The sequence below is a fragment of the Gambusia affinis genome, linkage group LG19 (assembly GCF_019740435.1).
Source record: "Gambusia affinis linkage group LG19, SWU_Gaff_1.0, whole genome shotgun sequence".
In the NCBI taxonomy this organism is placed as follows: Eukaryota; Metazoa; Chordata; class Actinopteri; order Cyprinodontiformes; family Poeciliidae; genus Gambusia; species Gambusia affinis.
Genome location: NC_057886.1, coordinates 10,121,702 through 10,140,986, shown reverse-complemented (window position 1 = coordinate 10,140,986; position 19,285 = coordinate 10,121,702). Strand labels below are relative to the sequence as shown.

The 19,285-nt window shown below is 37.8% G+C and overlaps 1 protein-coding gene across 23 annotated transcripts in view; it reads left to right on the top strand.

The window, feature by feature from the left end:
• The first annotated feature begins 1,273 nt into the window (after window positions 1–1,273).
• The window catches only part of cacna1aa (calcium channel, voltage-dependent, P/Q type, alpha 1A subunit, a), an 84,590-nt gene continuing 66,578 nt past the window's right edge, over window positions 1,274–19,285 (top strand). For 14 of the 23 annotated variants that reach the window (XM_044101042.1, XM_044101041.1, XM_044101035.1 and 11 more), the window contains exon 1: window positions 1,296–3,326. In XM_044101042.1, coding sequence (XP_043956977.1) covers window positions 3,004–3,326 — 323 coding nt within the window. In that variant the 5' untranslated portion in view covers window positions 1,296–3,003. Of the gene's footprint in view, window positions 3,327–19,285 lie in introns of all 23 variants that reach the window. The other 9 variants (XM_044101040.1, XM_044101037.1, XM_044101036.1 and 6 more) reach the window with 5 other exon arrangements.

Sequence of the window (19,285 nt, the reverse complement as noted above, 5' to 3'; positions counted from 1 at the left end):
ATCTATCTATCTATCTATCTATCTATCTATCTATCTATCTATCTATCTATCTATCTATCTATCTATCTATCTATCTATCTATCTATCTATCTATCTATCTATCTATCTATCTATCTATCTATCTATCTATCTATCTATCTATCTATCTATCTATCTATCTATCTATCTATCTATCTATCTATCTATCTATCTATCTATCTATCTATCTATCTATCTATCTATCTATCTATCTATCTATCTATCTATCATGTTTTTTTTCTGTCCTTGCGGTGGGGTCAGCCTCCTCTCACAATCAAAAGTCTCTCTAAGTGGACACGAGGCAAAACGATCCTTTTCCTGACATATCGAATGGCCGTTTAAGGTCGCGCTATTATCGATTGGTACTCGCGCTTGCAAGCTATTCCCTTCCGAAGTTTAGTCTGTCCAGTAGGTGAGAAGAGTTGATTTTCCGGGTCACCCTTAAATATGGATATGCAACATCACTGCCCATTCACACAGGCAAACATGCGCGCGCGCAAACACTGACACACACGCGGCTATTTGTGGAGTCAATCAATTAGGTCTCGTAATACATGTTTGCCCTGTAATGAAGAAGAAGAAAAAGAAGAAGGATTATGATGATGATGATGTGAGGTCCAGCCTTTCTCTCCGCTGACGCTTCACGTAACGTGGCAACAGCCCTTTAAAGAAAGTGTACAATGAGACAAGTGACATCACTCTTTATATCCAATTCTATATCCAGAAGATTTCTGCCAAAGAAATGTCAGCTTTAACAAAAAAAAAAAAAAAAAAGAAAAAAAAAGATTTTTTTAAAAAGATGCTAGTGTTATTATCCATTTCACGCTCCCCTGAATTGCATCTGAAAACATTTGCAGAATACTGCGGCTTTAGCGCAGAGCATGTGCTTGCTGGTCACACCTTGGAACAAGCACCAATGTTTTGGTGGTGTGGTGGGATGAAAAAAAGTAGCCTCGAGCAGAGGAGAGAGTGAGGGAAGAAGATCCTCGATTCACTTTCAGGGAGGGAGGGGAGAGAAGTGAGCTCTCTTCGTCCATTAATTTCCAAACGTCTGTTGCTAAGAATAGCCTCTCCCCTCCACCTTCCCTAACAAACACATGCAGACTTGCTCGCTCGCACTGTGACGCGCAGCTCCCCCCCCCCGCCCCGCTTTCTTCTTCGTTTTCTTCTTTCTGTTAGACGCTCCCGTGTGCGCGCAGTCATTGTCATCTCGGGTTGCAGCTGTGTCTTTTGCAGGAACTGCATGGTGCCAACGTCTGTCACACACACGCGCGCGCATCTGGCTTATAATAAACGCTTACCCTAATATGGACATTATGAAATGTGTAACACCTCATTCCTCCCCCCCTTCAAATCAATTGAATATTTTACGCATAACTGGGGTGACTCAAGTGGAATGGGCGCGTCTATACTGCAGCCAGAAGCACCTGGGGAGAAACAGGCTATGAACGAAGAACGAAGCGTCCACCCCATACGTGTGCAAGTTGCGTGCGTCATGCGCCGTACCCGCAGAACACAGTTTAGACAAACTGGTTTTGCTGGCGGTTTCATTTAATCGGCTTGATATTTACAGAGGGGAAAAAAAAACCATACGATTCCCTCCCCTTTTTGTTTCCTTTCTGTCTATACATCAATCCATCTCTCTCAATATCCATCCATACGTTCGTCCGTTTGTCCATCTCTCTCTCCATCTCCCCTTGAGGGCTGCTGGATAAGGAGGCCCTCTCCAGTGAAAGAGAGAATGAGAGAGAGAGAGAGCGAGAGAGAGAGAGAGCGAGAAAAAGCTAGAGAGACAAAGAGAGAGAGAGGGAGAGAGCGAGCTCTTCCAGGACATTTGGGCTCATCGGTGCGGATCCAAGACTGTTCGGGGTGGGGATGGTGAGGGATATTTTTCTCGGCACCACCTCGATCGGCCGAACCTAGATCATGAGAGGTTGTGAGGCGGCGAAGAACAGCCTTGTCTTTGACGACGCCGTCCCATTCCCTCCGCTTTTGGATGAATGCTCGCTGCAGGTGAGGGATTGAAGAAGAGGACAGTGTGGTTGCAACGAAGAGGACAGGAGGATGCTTCTGAATTCGTTTGATGAAGAAGAAAATACTTTTATGAACATCAATGACAGCGAGGCTCCAAAGGAAAACGGTATTTTTTCCAACATCTTATCTCTGAATGGGATTATGCGATCAGATTTGAGACTGACAAATGTCACATTTTTTTCTGGTGTCAAGGCTAGTCGGAGCGCACTTGTAAAGCAGCTGTAGGGCGACGGGAGCCACGTTAGTGCCACACGCTGTATCAAACATTGCGGATGTTCCAAAAATAAATAAATAAATAATCCTGGCTCTCCCTCCTTTTTTTATCCGTTTTTTTTTTCTTTTTTGCCAATGCCTTTTTTATTATTTGGAACACATTGAGAGAACGGCCGCAAATCTATTTTTGAAAATCTCTTTATAAATTGGGGCCTATATTTTACGGGTTTTTATCACAAATTCTAACATGAAGAGTGAAGAAATTAAGCGTCCAGAAATGTGCGGGAACATCTGGTGCGCTCTGATCCAACCATGAACCATACAGAAGAGCATGAAACATTCATGTTTAACTCGATAGTCTCCTCATGAGCTCATGTTTGGAGGCAAATCCTACTTTTTATGGACATAAAATCGGACTAATACTGAGACGCCCAACAGCACTACCCTACAGTGCAACCAGTCAGCCAACCGACCACACATTTAATTTCCTCACACCCACAGTTGGCCGTTGGCAGAGGCACACAGAGGAAGGAGACGCCGTAGGCTTACATGGGCGTCCTCGTCTGCTGAAGCCGGGAGGAGCAGGTGTTGATCGGCAAGCTCGCAAGGCAACCCCCGTTGTGCATATGATACGTTCGGATCCAGATGAGATGTAATGTGGTGTGGCCACACAGCTGTGCATTGGTCTCCTTTTCCGCTGTTTCGTGAAGATTGGAGTCCAAGATCGGTGTCCGCTGAATGGCGCGGTTCGGAGACGAGATGCCGAGCAGGTATGGAGGGGGCCCCGGTGGTGGAGGGGGCCCCGGGGGCCGCGGTGGCAGCAGGCAAGGCGGACCACACGGACATGTCCACGGCCATGGGCACGGCCACGGCCACGGACCACCAGGAGGACCCGGGACCCAGAGAATGTATAAGCAGTCTATGGCGCAGAGAGCCCGCACAATGGCCCTCTATAACCCCATCCCGGTACGCCAGAACTGCTTCACTGTCAATCGCTCGCTGTTCATTTTCAGCGAGGATAACTTCGTGAGAAAATACGCCAAAAAGATCACCGAATGGCCATATCCTTTTTCAGGCGTTGTGCAGTGAGTAAAAGATTCATGATACAGGTCTTGCCAGTAGGTAAGTTTTCAAATATAGTAAGCTAGTAAGTAAGCTGGAATATATATATATATATATATATATATATATATATATATATATATATATATATATATATATATATATATATATATATATATATATATATATATATATATATATATATATATATATATATATATATATCTGAAGTGTAACAAGCCGGACTATATGTGAGGTGGCAGAGGAAATGCTGACTATGCAATTTTCTGGTAATTAAGTGGGGGAGGGGGAGGGGGGGGGCTGTTGATCCCCATCATTCACTTTTTCCTTTTAATTTCATGTCAAAGTATCGCAGGATTTGCTTGATATACCTGTCTGTGAGAGGTGTGTGTAGTGTGAGCGTGTGATAAGGGTGGGAGGTCTGGGGGTGTCTAGGGGGCGCCGTTGCTGATGTCAGCATGTGCAGCAGGCCCGATGGCTAGTACAGAGAAAGTGGCAAAAGAAAGTGGAGTTGGGGGGAGGCGAGGGGGAGACCAAAAAAGCACAATATTGGTGTGAATGTGTGTTTGGGTGAGTGTATCCTTGCTGTACACACACTGCTATCAGCGTGATGCAGGTGTCTTTATAGACAGGATGTGCAGGAGACATAGCAGGTAGCAGTCTGTATGGTATATTAACCCAAGCATTAAATCGTGACTGGAGTTTTTACCCCCCACACACACATTTTGAGGCTTTCTGCTCTTAATCGGGCAAGATGCAGGCATCGCTGAAGTAATGTCATTATTTCTAAACTGCCTGCATGACTCTGTTTTGCAAGTGGTGGGAAATTCTTTCCATCAATTTCCTACATTTGAGTTTTCATACATAATTCATGCTAAAGGCAGCAAGTAAAGTGAAGGTTTTAATGTCGATATTATCAGTGTGCACCTTTTGAGTTTTTTTCCCCACATTGGTTAATGGCAAGAAGGGAAATTGTAGTAATGATTGTGCTGATGCCTGAGCCATGACATAACCGTACGCAGTAATTGGTCTCTTCTGGTGAAATGCAGAATTTAAAGAGCCTTCAAAACAACATGAAGTGACAGACGTGTTGAAGAACACGTCTGTCACTTCATGTTGAAGTGACAGACGTGGAAGAAGATGTTAGTCAAAAAACTCCAGCGTAAAATGGTCATTGTACATTTCACTTCTTCACTTGGGCAGATTAAACATAGTCCCAGTTGATTTCATACAGCGTATGATGCTCTATCTTCAAACAGTGTAATCTAACAAAACATTTTGAACTCTATCACCAGAGATTTGAAAGCTTTTATCAGTATTAATTTTGTTGTACCTAAACCTACAGGATACAAAAGTAGATGAGTTTGTGTTCACTTTAAAGAATAATCTCTGTTAGATTTCATGTAGTTGTTGGACACACAAGCCATGAAATGTCAGGTACTGCATTTATTTGTTGTCATTTTGATTATCTTTATAATTATATTTATTTTATTGGGCAAATTTTGGGGGGATAAGTATGGCTTCGTATTCTTTTTCCCTCTGGTATATTCAGTGATTGTGTGTATTGTGTTCTTAATATTCAATACCCAATAGTGGCTTCACAAAAATGAGACTGTAGCTGTAGAACTCCATGTTTTCCCTTTTAATGTGTTTCAAAGAATATCTCATAGGTTCAATTGGTCTCCAGTGGCTTTTATGCTTGTTTCAATGGGAAGTTGTTTTGATGGCGTAAAAAGCCTTTAAATGTTAAGTTAAGTTTTGCTGAATCTTCAACTGAGTTTAGCAGATCATTATAGTATCAATTATTTAGATTAGATTTGACGAGTTTAGGTGTTTTAGATTTTGATGTAGAAATGACACTTTTTTCTTTGAGTTTATAAGCTAGCTGGGCATGGCCATATTTTCTTACAATGTTTACATTTTAAATAAGACTGGGGGATGTCGACTCCCTACATGCTGGAATTGCCAACAAACAATAGAAAACATGGTCAGGGCACAAAAAAAAAAAAAATAATAATTTTATTTTTTGTTTGTTTTGTTTTCATGTGCTTGCAACATCCCCTTACACAAAGATGCCCTGGGCAAAAGGCCATTCAACTCGTATCTAAAAAATCTTGTGTCATCCATTGTATAGTTGTTTATTTGTTTCGATTTAATTTTTTAACTTTTTAAATGAGAAATGCTTGATCTTGTCAGCTTCAAGATTCTGTCTCAAATTGGTTATGTGGCTTTCACATTTAGGTGTTTGTATGATCTGTTTTGCAAAATATGTCAACAGTACACCAGTAGCTGACCTAATCATGTAAAATATGAGCAAAACCTTAGATTGTTAGACATATTCTTGATTTAAATGTGTTTAAAAAATATGTCTACTAAAATATTTTCTGTGGCACAGTGGATAATGGAGTTTACCATTTTAATTCCTATTTAATAATCTCCCAAATACACAAATGTTTTTTTTTTTTCTTTAAATTCAAAATCTCCAGTTTAATGCTGTACAAGTTTGTAAGAGTAGTAGTCACAGTCTGGTGATCAACATGACTGAATAAGTGCCCCGATTAGAATAGCTAAAATAACCCTTTGAAAATGGGGAAACGATCATTGTGAAATTTGTAGAACAATATAGATTTTACTATTTCAAGCCATTTTAGACCTTTTGTAATGCACCTTGGTCAATACCATAAAGACAAGTTTTTTTGCAGCTTCAAAGAATCTTTACAGCAGATTTCACATTATATTAAATCAACCAATTATCCAATAAGATAAAGCCAAATATAACTCTACTTTATAAGTTTTCTTTTCCCCAAGATTTGCAAGGGCCTGATTCAACAATGTTATAACCCCCTGGCCCCCAAGACAACGGCACTGGTGTAACATAAAAACAGTAATCACTAAGCAGTTGATGTCAGTAGCAAAAACTAATTTTACAACTTAGGAAAAATCTCAATCACAAGAGAAGAAAGACACAGGGAAGCTTTAAGCTTCAGGGTCTCCAAGGCCAAAACAATAAACAAAAACATCCCCTTATAACTAAAAAACACATAAAACAGCCACTTTCTTGAGGAGAACTGAGAAAAGGTACAAATCCTGAACTCCCTGGCTAGCCACAAAACACGAGAAAAAGATTTTACAACAAAAATGTCAGAGAACCCCTACCAGCTTCCACTGTGAATATAAACACACTGTTTTAGTAAGACACTTAATTCCTCACAAAATTGCTCACAGCAGTATCACATAAGTCCCCACAGACAACAGTCAGCAGACAGACAAGAACACTGCAGATCAAGGCCCAGGGCAAAAAAATAAAAAAATAAAAAGACCTCACATATTTATGGAGTAGCTGACGAGCTCCTACACATTTCACCTGTGGTAGCCAGGTAGAACTGAAGCACAGAGATCTGTCATGAAGAGAGCCCCTAGAGGTCACTGACTGTAACAAATGACTATTTTTAAGCTACCGTAATCCAAGCAAAAATGAATTGGAAAGTACAGTATGGTCACCTGGTCACTATTCATGTTTTAGAGCTGTCAATTGGCAATGTTGCAGAGAAAATGTTAACATACATTTATCAATGCAATACAGCACTTATCTTGTAGATTTCAAGATTTTCTCATTAAAATGTCTCTTTCTCATTGCAACAAAACTGTGCAGAAAAAGTACATTGGAACATTTCTCTCTTAACATTAGGACTGTGAGAATTTAAACCTCTGCTTTTTTAATGCGGCATTAAAATCTTTTCTTCCCCATTTGTCTCTATCATACCATTTTTCAGACCATCTATTTATTTATTTATTTATTATTTGGTAAAAAAGTCTACTCAAATACTGAGGAACTGATCAAATGTCTATAATTTAATATTTAAAAACTGCATAATCAGATGGACCAAAATATAACGTTAAGTGGAAATTTTGGTATTATAAGGACCAAAATGAGAATATTTCATATAAATAACAAAAAAGCAAAATTAGGCAAAACGACAACTTTCCAAATCAGTTTCTTTCAATACAAAACTTATAAAACATTAACAAAAACTGCAGGTGTTTAAACCTGCAGTTTAAACACCTGTCAACAAAAGTTGAATATTTCATTATTTAAAAACAAAATTCAGAATTCAGATGCATTACTCTGCAATTTTAAGATGTTAAAATAAGTAATGCCATATTACTTTGGAGTCTGAAACATGATATATTGTTTGTTACATCTTGTAAAAAAATATTTGAAGATAGCAATTTGTATAGTGTGTAGGTAATTTAACAATATTTTTGCATTAAAATGGCTTAACTTAAATCTGTTCATTTTAAGTATTCATTGTTTCTAATTTACATTTTTGCATTAGAAACAAAATTATTGCATTTTCTTAATTCTTACTTGCTTTTTTCATTGCATCACACCACTGTTCTGTGATGCACAGTTCCTGAATAGTCACCAAACATAATCAGAGTCAAAAATGGTGTTGACTGCTATATTGATACACAAATCTACTGTACAATTAAATGCTCATCTGCTCAAAAATCATGCCACACTATAAAGTTTTGAAGTTAAAACCAAATAGTCTGATGTGTAATATAAAATACTGGATATTTTGCTCGCTGGTCCTGAGGGGGAAAAAAAGTTTTTTTTCTCACTATAAATAACTATTAAGTTTCCCAAAAGTTCAAAATTGGTATTTAGTCGCACCTGGTGTCATATGCACATAAGCATGTGGTCACGCTGCATTCTGACCATATGGTGTCTGCGTCATCCGCATGCTCTTAAGTGCTTTTTCCTCCTGATGCTGTAAATGGAGAGGAAGTCAATATGTTCTATCTATAGCAACAACGAGTTCCGCTTGAAATACAGTACTGAGCAAAATGTCTTGAACCAACCTCACATCTTTATATTACTGTCTTAATACTTCAAATTATCTTTGCAAGTGATCTTGAGTAATATTTAACAGGCTTTTGAAGGTTTTTCAGAGGTTTTCTTTAGACTACAGATCCATTCAATAAATTTGAATATTACTCAAAAAGTCAATTTATTTCAGAAAACTTATCACGCAGTGAAACACATTATATAGATTAATTACTTGCAGATGGATGTTTGAAAGCCTTTATTTCTATTAGTTATGATGATTTTCTGCTTACCTTTAATGACAACGTGACATTTAATATTTGAAAATTATATCAGGTGTATAAAAATACAATTTCACTACAGAAATGTAGCCGTAATAAAAAAATGGTTTGAAATCTGCTTAAAGGTAGTCAGTTTTCAAAAATGTTCTTTTACTCTGACAATTGATAAATATTTTTAATTAATTGAGTATGACTGAATACATATTTTCAGCTGAGTATGTTTATCTCATCATATTCAAAACTATTTGTTTTCATTGCTATTGTCTTTCTGCTTAACATATTTATTTAACTTGAATTGTATCACATTTTGTTATGTAAGAACCACAAAGTTTAACGTACTAACAGCTTATATTTGAGATAGATGTGCTAGATAAAATATGATGGATTTGTATTCAGCCTCATTTCTCCTTAAATAAAATCCAGTGTTGCTAAACCTATTTTAGGAGTTACACAATTACTAAATAAAAGTAGCAAGAAAAAAGTTATGGGTAAAAGTAAGCTATCAGAATTTCTAATTACAATTTGCCAAAAGCAAAGTAGGAGACACAACAGATATGTGGAAGAAGATCCTCTATAAATGAGGCCACAGTTGAACATTTTGGCTCAAGTGCCATATGCAATGTTTGGGGACAAGAACTAACAAAACCTACTGCACATCACAGTAATCACACCACACCCTCAGTGAAGCAAGCTGGTGGCAGTATCATGCAGTGAGATGCTTTTTTCAGCATTAACAGAAACGCAGGTCATGGTTAATGGAAAGATGAAAAGAGCTACATTTTCACAATAACTGGAAGAAAGTTGCTTAGAGGATTTGAGACTAGGCCATAAGATCAATTGAATTGTTTGGATTTAAGATATTTCTTATGTGAGTCAAATTCCAGACCTAATCCAACTCAACCTTTAGCAAGACTTCAAAATAAGAGTTCACAGATGCACTCCATCCAATTTGACTGAGCTTGATCAATGTTCAAAAGAAAAAGGACAATGACTCAGGCCCTAGATGTGGAAAGCAGCTGATAGAGACAACCTGAAATAGTTGTAGGAGTGTGTGGGCGTGCATGGGTGTGTGTGTGTGTGTGTATGTATGCGTGTTTCTTTTTGTAGCCTGATTGCCTTCCTTCAGGCAGCGTTTTGGTTACTTGCATAACAATTATGAAAGGTATGTTGCTTATCTGCTTACTAGCTTTTAATTTTTATCGACGTTCTCATTAGGCCAACAGTATAATATAAAACAAACAAAGATATTGTTAATGAGCAATCTCTGTTTTCTAATATCTCTTTAGTAATATGAACAATTGGACAATACTTACTAAAGAGCATAGTTAGGCTATTATAATTCTAGATCTGTCATTAGGAATAGATATTCTATTTTTATAAATAGACAAGCAATTATGCAGTCTAAACTCATAACTAACTCTGCCCCATGTTAGAAGAAGGTAATATTCTGAAATATTGGCATTGCCCTTTTATCAGCCACAGACATTGTGTCAGTCATAATTTAATTAAAGTCATCAGGACAAGCCGAGTGACAAAGGGGGAAAGAGAGATGCACAAATGAGTCAAGAAGCAGGAAAAGAGAAAGGGACCAGGGTAGTTTTAGGTGGTGATCTACATTCACTGCAGGATCTAAATTATTCATTTGCTGTTCTCTAACTTGCTTTTGTCAGCTGATAATGTAGGATAGTTGACTTCTGTTTGTAGAAGTTGTGTTGTATTCATCTGTGTTCTTTCATGCAGTCTTTTCTTGTCCTTTTCCTTGCTCGTTTTTCACCGGACAGCTCACATGATGTTTTCTCGTCAGTCTAAATATGTCCAAGTGCTGCTGCTTGTCTTTGGACCGGCTTCAAAGTAACAAGTATGGCTTGAAACAAGTCCTGTTGACAGAGAAAGAAAAGCGAAATCTCCACTTTCAAATAACAGCCAGCAAACATGAATGTAACCTTAATATGTGGTTCATATTGAAGCAGTGATGTACTGAGATTGGATCATTCAGACAGTATTTATTGGTAGTGTGGGTCATGTATGGACACATAGTTCTCCTAGTGCCAACCCCAACTAGATCCTGGCTGCACAAAAGAACAGGTAACTCAACTGACATTCATCCTTTTGATCGAAAACACCAAAACGTTTTGGTACAGTCCGAGACTGCATTGGCTATTTTTAGCCGTCTGTTTTGCGTGAGGCTCCCGGCCAAATGTTGTAAAGTAAAAGTTTGGCATTTGAATGAGTCAGTCTCACATGAAGGTGAAGGATTTGATTTGGATGCAACAAGGTGACTACTGCCTTTGTAAACTTTGGTCCATAAAGCCAGGGGCTATTTCAGAACAGAAACAGACAAGAACAGTTTGGAAGACAAACATTATTGAGAGAAAATTAGCATTAACCATTTGTGTATAAATTAAACTAAGTTGTGAAAGTTGTACTTAAGATGTTATTTTTTTAAATTATTTTTTACTTTAGAGGACATTTAGGGATGTTTAACCTGCATTGCATTACCACAAATTAAATCCTGACCTTTAATGGAATATGTGTTTATTTTATTCCAAAATTTCCATCAGCTCAGACTAATATAATGATATACAATCAAATTGTAAAGGCCAACTTTAGAAAACTTCCACCCTTTTGTTTGCCTTTCTTCTCTCTCTTTTGCTGACATTCTTTTTGATGGATATGAACTGAGGTTTTGTCATTTCTCATGTTTCACAGCCACAGCTTTTTTCCCCCTTCACTCAAATATGATTTATCCTTCTCTTCCTGCTCTCCAAGATGACACTTCTGCTACTATATAGAATTTAGTCTATTTGACTTCTATGATGTTAATTTAAAACATTAGTCTCGATGTTTTGGGGAATATTTTGCAGAACATTCTGACAGTTGCAATGTAGTTTAGCATTTTTTAATTGGTTTTCAGAAAGGTTGCTAGGTTCATGAGTCTGTTGGCACACATGCAACACTTCTTGTTCTGTGTGTGTGTGCGTGTGTGTGTGTCCTTTGGGCACAATCTGCCTACATTGTAACATTGGCTGTCTGGTAATAAATGTGTGAGTTGATCCATATCCTTAGCCCCTAGGCACACTCTCAGTTGCACACAAAAACAATAAGTTCTAATCTTTCAGAATACTCATTTCTTTGTTGCATAATATTTGTAAAAGCTTTCATCCTCCGTGTCTTAAAACATATTTAGAAAATTATTAGATTATGGGGGTTTAAACAAAAACCTCATTCCTATTACATGCTTGTATATACAGAGCCTTGCAAAGGCAGTCACACCTCTGGAACATTTCCACATTTTATTGCATTACAACCACAAGTCAACACAAGGTAGCTCATAATTGCAAAGTGAAAGAAAAATAACCAAACAATTTTTCAAAAAAAAAAAAAAGAAAAGCGAGATGTGCATTTGTATTCAGTGTAGAATATCTAAGAGCCTTTTTTTCACAATATGTCTCAACCAGGTGTGGAGATGTAGAGACTAAAATTTGAAGCTCTGTCAAATTAGATGGAGAGAAGCTGTAGGAGTTCATGTTCAAGTATTTCCAAAGATTATCAGTAGAATACCAGTCTGTACTTTAACTAGTCCATTCCAACCCCAAATTTGCTGTTACCTAAAACCATATAATGGTTTCCCTGGTTGTATGTTAAGGCTTTGTGAAAAGGTTCTACCTCACTATAAGTTTGCTGAAGATTGTAGCTGTTTCTTTCCTAGTAATACTTTGTATTTTCCCCCATCCACCTTCCCAACCAGCATCCCTGTTTCTAATAAACAAAAGCATCCCTACTGCATATTACATAGGTGATGATGTGTTCAGGGTTATGTGTGTCTTACCATGCAATATTTTGCGTAGCTGTAAAAGCTTGATGTTGGTGTTATGGGAAACAGCCAGGTTCTTCCACATATTCAATGAGTCCCCTACAGGAGTTGAAGCAAACTGAAAAGAGGACTTCTCTCTGCTTTTATTTTAACACCCGGTGTCTTCGTGCCTTTCTTCTGCAATTAATACTTGTCTCATCAACAGATCCTCCCACTTGAGGGGTGGCTCGCTACAGCTTCTCCATAGTTAATGTGGGCCTCTTGGCAGCATCTTGTGATTTATGCTCTGCTTGCCCAGTCTATCTGTTTTGGTGCATGGCCAAGTCTTGTTGAGGTTGCAGTAAGAACATATTGTTTCCATTTCCCCGATATTGGACTGGGCACTGCTGCTTGAAATTGTCCAAAGCTTGGGATATTGTTTTATTACCTGCCCTCCCTGCTGGGTGTGTACCTTGGTCATCACAATGCTGTTTATTTACTCAGAAGCCTTTAAGGTCTTCTCAGGTCTGCTGAGATAAAATGATACTCAACTGGGCACTATGGGTTGCTCTTCATTGTATTTAGGGTTTTCTGTGCAAAGGGATCTGAATACACAAAGCCATACCTTTCAAACTTGTGTCATTTTCTGTCCTCTGGATAATCTCTTGCTACCGTTTGTTGTTCTTTCATATTAAATCCCTGTAAAATACTTTGAAGCTTGTGGTTGTAATCAGATATAATGTGAAACACTTTTCCAGTACACAGAAGAGCTGTATCTAAGAAGCAAAGCTCTACAGTTTTTGAGCATAAGTAGAGCATCTAATTTGCTTTGTTACTTAGCCAATCAGATGAGATTTGACTGCCTCCAGTGGTCATAACTTATTTAGATAATAGTTTCTGAGGGAGAGCTGAGTGCATTGTGGTAACATAAGTGTTTCTTAAAATCTCATTTAGTTTAGTTTCAGTGGTTTTAAAATATTAGACTGCTATTCTGCTTATCAGGATGGTTGCAATTGGTGACAGTAAATGTTCCTCATGATAGTTACTGTAAACTTTACGTGCGTGGTTTAGGAGATTCATCCAGTATGTTTTTCATTGTGGCTTTGACTCATCACCGTGCACATGATCCGCACCACCTGGCCGTTCATGTGAACAAATCTGACCACAGCAACCGTATAAATATGACCAGCTGTGTCACCGGTCATGGCTGCTGAAGCTGAAAACCGTCGCAAATCTGGTCATGGTCTTAGCACTTGCTGCATGCAAATCTAAAATGTGATGATTACACACAATGATTCTCCTTTCTAGAATCATTGTGGATGAGTGTTAGTGTTAGATATAATATGTAAAATAAAAAATAAAAAAAAATCAGTGAGGCAAATATTAAATTGGAGTTAAAATTAGGTATGCATCGTGATAGTATTCTGGGTGTCGGTTCCTATCCGCTGCGGTCAGATCTCATGTGTGCAGATGTTTTACACAACATTTGGTTTATTTGATCCACTTGATTTGATCAGTCTCTGCATCAATGCATCATTTCAGGCGTATATTTAAAGCGCTGCACTGAAAGGAAATACCAAATGCAGTCAGCGAAATTAGAAACTTTTACCTGTAGAGAGCACAGTAAAGACTATCTTTGTTCTAGTCATTCATTTTCATTTTAAACCAAACACTTTATTGTAAATGTTTCCTTTTTCCAAGTCCAGATCTTCTTCCTTTTATGTTTCTTCTCTGTCTCTTTTCTCTGAGCTCTGTGCTCTAACTCTGCTGAATTATTCAGTTCCAGTCGAGTTCGGACCAATGTGTGTGTGTCTGCGAATGTGCGCGTCTGTGTGAGAGAGGGGCGCAGTGACGCTCAAGAGATCTATTTTTGGGATTCGGATACATGGAGAGGGAGAAAATAGAGGGAGAGCGTCTGTGATGGATTGATTTTTTTTCTTTTATTTATGCTCATGTTTTTTTTTGTTTTTTTTTCCCCTCTTGGTCACGTGTTGCAGCTGTTAGTAGACTTACCCCGTTGGAGGCCTCCACTCTACCTGCAGGGCGTGCTGGCATGCTCTCAAATTCAACTCCGCTCACTCAACATACAAATACACGTTGGCAGTGAAAAGAAAGGGAGTAAGCGGCGTTTAAATAAGCCTGTACTGTCAAGTATACAAGCACAGTTCACATTAACGCAGCGCCTACGTTCCCTGTACATACAGCTTATGTGAAAAAATGTCACGTGCTGCCCTGGCACACACACTCCCTCCTGCACACGCCACTGTCAGCATCTTGTAGAAAGTGACAGCTCGGCTATATGTGGGTGATGAGGGAGGGCTGGTGGCAAGGCGAGGGAGAGACAATAGCCTTTGTGTAGGAAGTAGAGAGAGCCACCATGATAGTTTATGAGCTACCATTTTGAAATCATGATTTTGCCAGCATATGGACTTTTTAAAGGGCAAAGTGACTGTTCAGTCTATAAGTTTGAAAGTTTATTGGACCAAATTAGCTCTGCTTGTGGCCTTGCAGAAAGTTATACACTTTTTACGTTTTCTCTCTTTATATGTGATATGCAAATGCAAAATAGTGTATAATTGGATAGCTTGAAGGAAAAGTCTTCTTGTTTATATATAAATATATATATATTTTTATATATAAACAAGAAGACTTTTCCTTCAAGCTGTGTGTCAAGCTGTGTATAAATATATATATTTATATATATATATAAACCCCAGTTAGTTAATACCTTATAGAACAGATTTCATCTTTGGTTTTAAGCGAGACCCGAATGCAGGACTCTTGCAGTGCAGAACAATATAATATATTTTTAAGAAAACATAAACAGAGGGAATATCCAAAATGCTGCAAAGGCAATCAAGGAGAACAACAGAGGATTAACAGGAAGATAATAAGGGTAACAGTAGCTAGTGATTTCATGGAAGGAGTCAGTGGAAAACAACAAAGAAAGGGAGCTATATATATATATATATATACACAGAGCAAGGACTGGAGCATGACATAGGAACCAGAGGGACTAATCAGGAAGCAATAGTGTGCAGCTGAGAGAGAATGCAGGCAAAGTGAAGTGAGGAGATGAACAACAGCTGTGCAGAGAGTCAGGCTGAGGGAAGGAGAAAGCTAGAAAAGGGAAAAAGGAGATGAAGAAATATAAAAGGTCTGAAAGTAACTTAAATGATGAATGGAAAGAGAACACTAATCGAAGGAAATATGTCTAAAGCACAAACGATAAGAATAAATGAACACACACAAGGAGTGAAGTAAATTAGAAAGATTGAAGTAAATAATAAAGAAATAATGAAAACAGAAACATAAATGAAAACCCAAGTTGTATCACCTTACTTGAAGTCTTTTGGGTTATGTCTCTACCAGTTTAGAGATTAACATTATTCTAAGCTTTTCTACTGAAGCTCTAACTGTATGTTTAGGGTCTTTGTCCTACAAGAAAGTGAAGTCTTTTGCTGCCTCAAGCAACTGTCCATCCTACCTTCAACACTTCCCAATTTCCGTGTGACTGTTAAAAAAAAGTCTTCTACTCAGCTTGATTCTGCCACTTGCACATTTCTACGGGCTGTGTATATTGTTAGTTTTCTTCTACCCAAAGCCTTTTGTGTGAAGCTCAGCCCAAATAGGCCAAATTAGTTTTTTTCTGACCATCAGTGTATTATTCCACATATTTAATGTGTCCCTTCTAAAGCTTTTGACAATCTGCAAACAAAACCATTTAATCATGTCCTTTCAACAATGGCTCCGTTCTTTATAGGCAAGAAATACCAGATTTGTAGAGTACATAACTAATAGTAGACCTTTCAGCCGATTCTCCCACCTGAACCATTGATATATGCAGCTTCTCCAGAGTTATCATGGTCCTCTCGTTTGCTTATTTGAATAATGCAATTCAAATTGCTTTAGTTTAGATTGACTGTCACGTCTTGGTAGGTTTGCAGTTGTGTCAAACTATTTCCATATCCATACGTCGAACAGTAATTTTAGAAAATTGTGTATTCTTTGCATCTCTCTGTGTTGGTCTCCCACCAAATTAACCACTTTTACTTGCAGACAAAAATGTTTCACAGCCTTTTTTAATCTCTATTGCAACCAGATGTTCATAAAGCAAAAAGAAAAATATCTGCACCTAAGAACCATGAATAGTGCTGCACTACAGGGTGATCGGAAATCTGAAACCAGGCTCTGAATGAAGCCATGAAAATCTATTCGAACTTTGTCTTACAAGAGCAAAACGAAGCACTTCCACCACTTCGCCTCTTATCTCTGCAGCTTCAGATTATCAAAATAATTAGCTGGGTTTCAACCACACTGGTTAATCCCATTCATCTGATCAAATCTGAGCTTCTTAGGCAGAAGTGACAAGGACGTAGAGTAATTATTTCAGCTGTTCTGCCACTGCTCCATAATGTAACAGGGCACAGAGGAGGGAGTGGGAAGAACGGAGAGGAAAGGAATTAGAGATTTAAATTAAGTCTTGTAAATGAAAGAAGGGGGAGGGCGTACATTTATAAGATCTGCATTTTTTTTTTACCTTTGTGTCCTGAAAACATCACAAAACCTTTGAAGATGAACATTTTTTTTCTAGTTTTTTATTTTATTTTCATGCATCCTTTAATTTAAGGCAGTTTTGGTAAAAATATTTTTCTTAATTTAATGGATGTCTTGGTCAGCCTTAAGAAATAGTGTCACAGTTTATTTCAGAGGGGACGTATAAAATGTTCAAAATTATGTTTGGTGCTCAAGCATTTTTGTTTGGTTACAATTTATTGCTAACTATCATGAACAAAGCACGTAATCAGATTTCATTTTCCACTAAGTGTAGAAATGATGTTGGATATGAAGACTGGAATGAACTCTGATGAACAAATTTTTAGTTGAGGTGAATTTGTGTCTTCAGTTCCCAGCAGACTGTTTTGAATTTAGAAATTTTTATTCTTTGAGTTTCTTCACCAGGCTTCCACATTATGCAAATACGACAAAATCCAGTTAATAGATTTTGCTATGTTCATTTCAAGTGGATCACAATTTCATAAATAGTTATGTGAAATGAATACCTATAAACCACTCTGCTTCTCCAAACCCCATATTTAGATTTGACTCCACCTTCAGTATATAAATTTACACAGTGTGTGTATGTGTGTGTATAACCTACTTATGGCAGAGTATACACACAGCTCAGCAGAAGAAAATACTGCAATCTTATCACACCCCTGTGTAATTCTCTTGCTTTATTCCTCATTCAGCTCCAGTGTGCTCTTCATCTCTTCCCTTCTCTAGGTCCGCCCTTCTTTCTCTCTCTTTTATTCCTCATCACTCATTCTTTTCAACCATGTCTGTGCCCACAGGACAATTTCTTTATCCTTCTCCTTTTTTTCCTCTTCCTTCTTCTTCTTTTTCACTCTCTCTCATTTTTTACCATCCATATATTTTTCCTCTCCTCTTCCATTTTTTTATTTTTTTATATTTTTTTCCCCCTTACTCCTCATATGGTTGTGGCGTTTGTGTTCTTGTGCATTTGCTGACACGGCACCATTCCATTTTCCTTTCTCTGTCTCATTCGATATTAAACAGAGATGGCGAAATGATTGATGGGCGGGTTGGATGAAAGAAAGCATGGAGATGATGGAGAAATGCACAAATGTAAGAGCAAGCCAGGGGGTGGGAGGGTGCAACAAAGAAATGAAGGAGACTGTAGAAAATAAGCAGAGGTGTGGCAGTAAGTGGTGGAGGTTTAGGAGGGTAGATAGTGGGAGAAATATATCAGAGGAGGGCACTGGCTGCAAAGAAGTGAACATTAGAGATTCCATGTAGAGTACTGAGGGACCAGGTTAATAAAAGCCATTAGAAGTGTGTCTTGATGTATGTCAGATGCTTTCATCTGCGTGCTTTTTCCTGTGAAAGTACATCATTCTGCAACCGAACATCATGCTCACTTTCACAACGCAAATATATGCATGCATGGATTGAAAACAGTGATAGTTCAAGGCAAATAATATCTAAAACAAGAGAGAGAAAGACAATATGAAATGGGTTTTGGAGAACATAGTGTTGTCATCTCTTTAACTCTCAGTTTTGTTCTTGATTGTGTGTGGCTTTTTAAGATGGGAGGAAAGATTCATTATTGAAAGGTTTATAGCAAGATATGCGTCATCAGTTCTTCTGAGTTTTGCATGCGTCTGTCTTCTATGCATTAGCACTTGTCTCAGTAAATATTTTAAACCTCAAAGTCTGAAATTTAAGAGTTTGTTCACTCCATGTGAGTAAAAGATGAAGCAATTAGAAATAAAGCAACAACAGCAAACAATTATTAAATATGCATTGATTTTTAAGGCCTTGTCAGTGTCTGTTGAAATATAATTTTTAGCTTAGGCTTGGTTTCTCCTTTAGAAATGAATCTGGTCAAAATACCACCAGCCATTGCAACAATATTCTTCTTAAAATATGAATCCTTCTGCTTTTTTCCTCCCATGTTTTTGTTTTGCATTTTGCATTCAGCCGTAGCCCTTTTAAACCAAATAGTATGAACTACAATAAGTGAAAATACTCTGCTGGTTCTTAATATTAGAAAATCTGTCCAACCAGGCTGCACATTATATTTGCTGTCTAACTTTACCTAATTTTTCTGGTGCCAAACTATTAAAAAACAACAGGCCTTGAAAATACAAAAAGACTAAACCTGCAAAATAATCTTCATCTGACCAAAAAAAATAGACGAAGATGTCATAGCCAAACAACAATTACAACAGCTGTTTTTCTCACTAATAATAAGGGCACGATCCAGTAATTTAATTGGTCATCTGAAATTATTTTGTTACTGTTCTCTTTCACCTTCAAACAGAGTAATTATTTTTTAACTACCATTTTTCTCCTCAACACCTAAAAGGGTGCCCTAAAATCAGCTCCTTACACTTTCAGGTAGGAAAGAGTTAGAAACAAAGATCAGATGATCAAAAGAAACAGACCTTTTAGTCACAAAACTGTTTAAAAAGCCTTGACAGCACTTTAAATATCAATATTGAACTA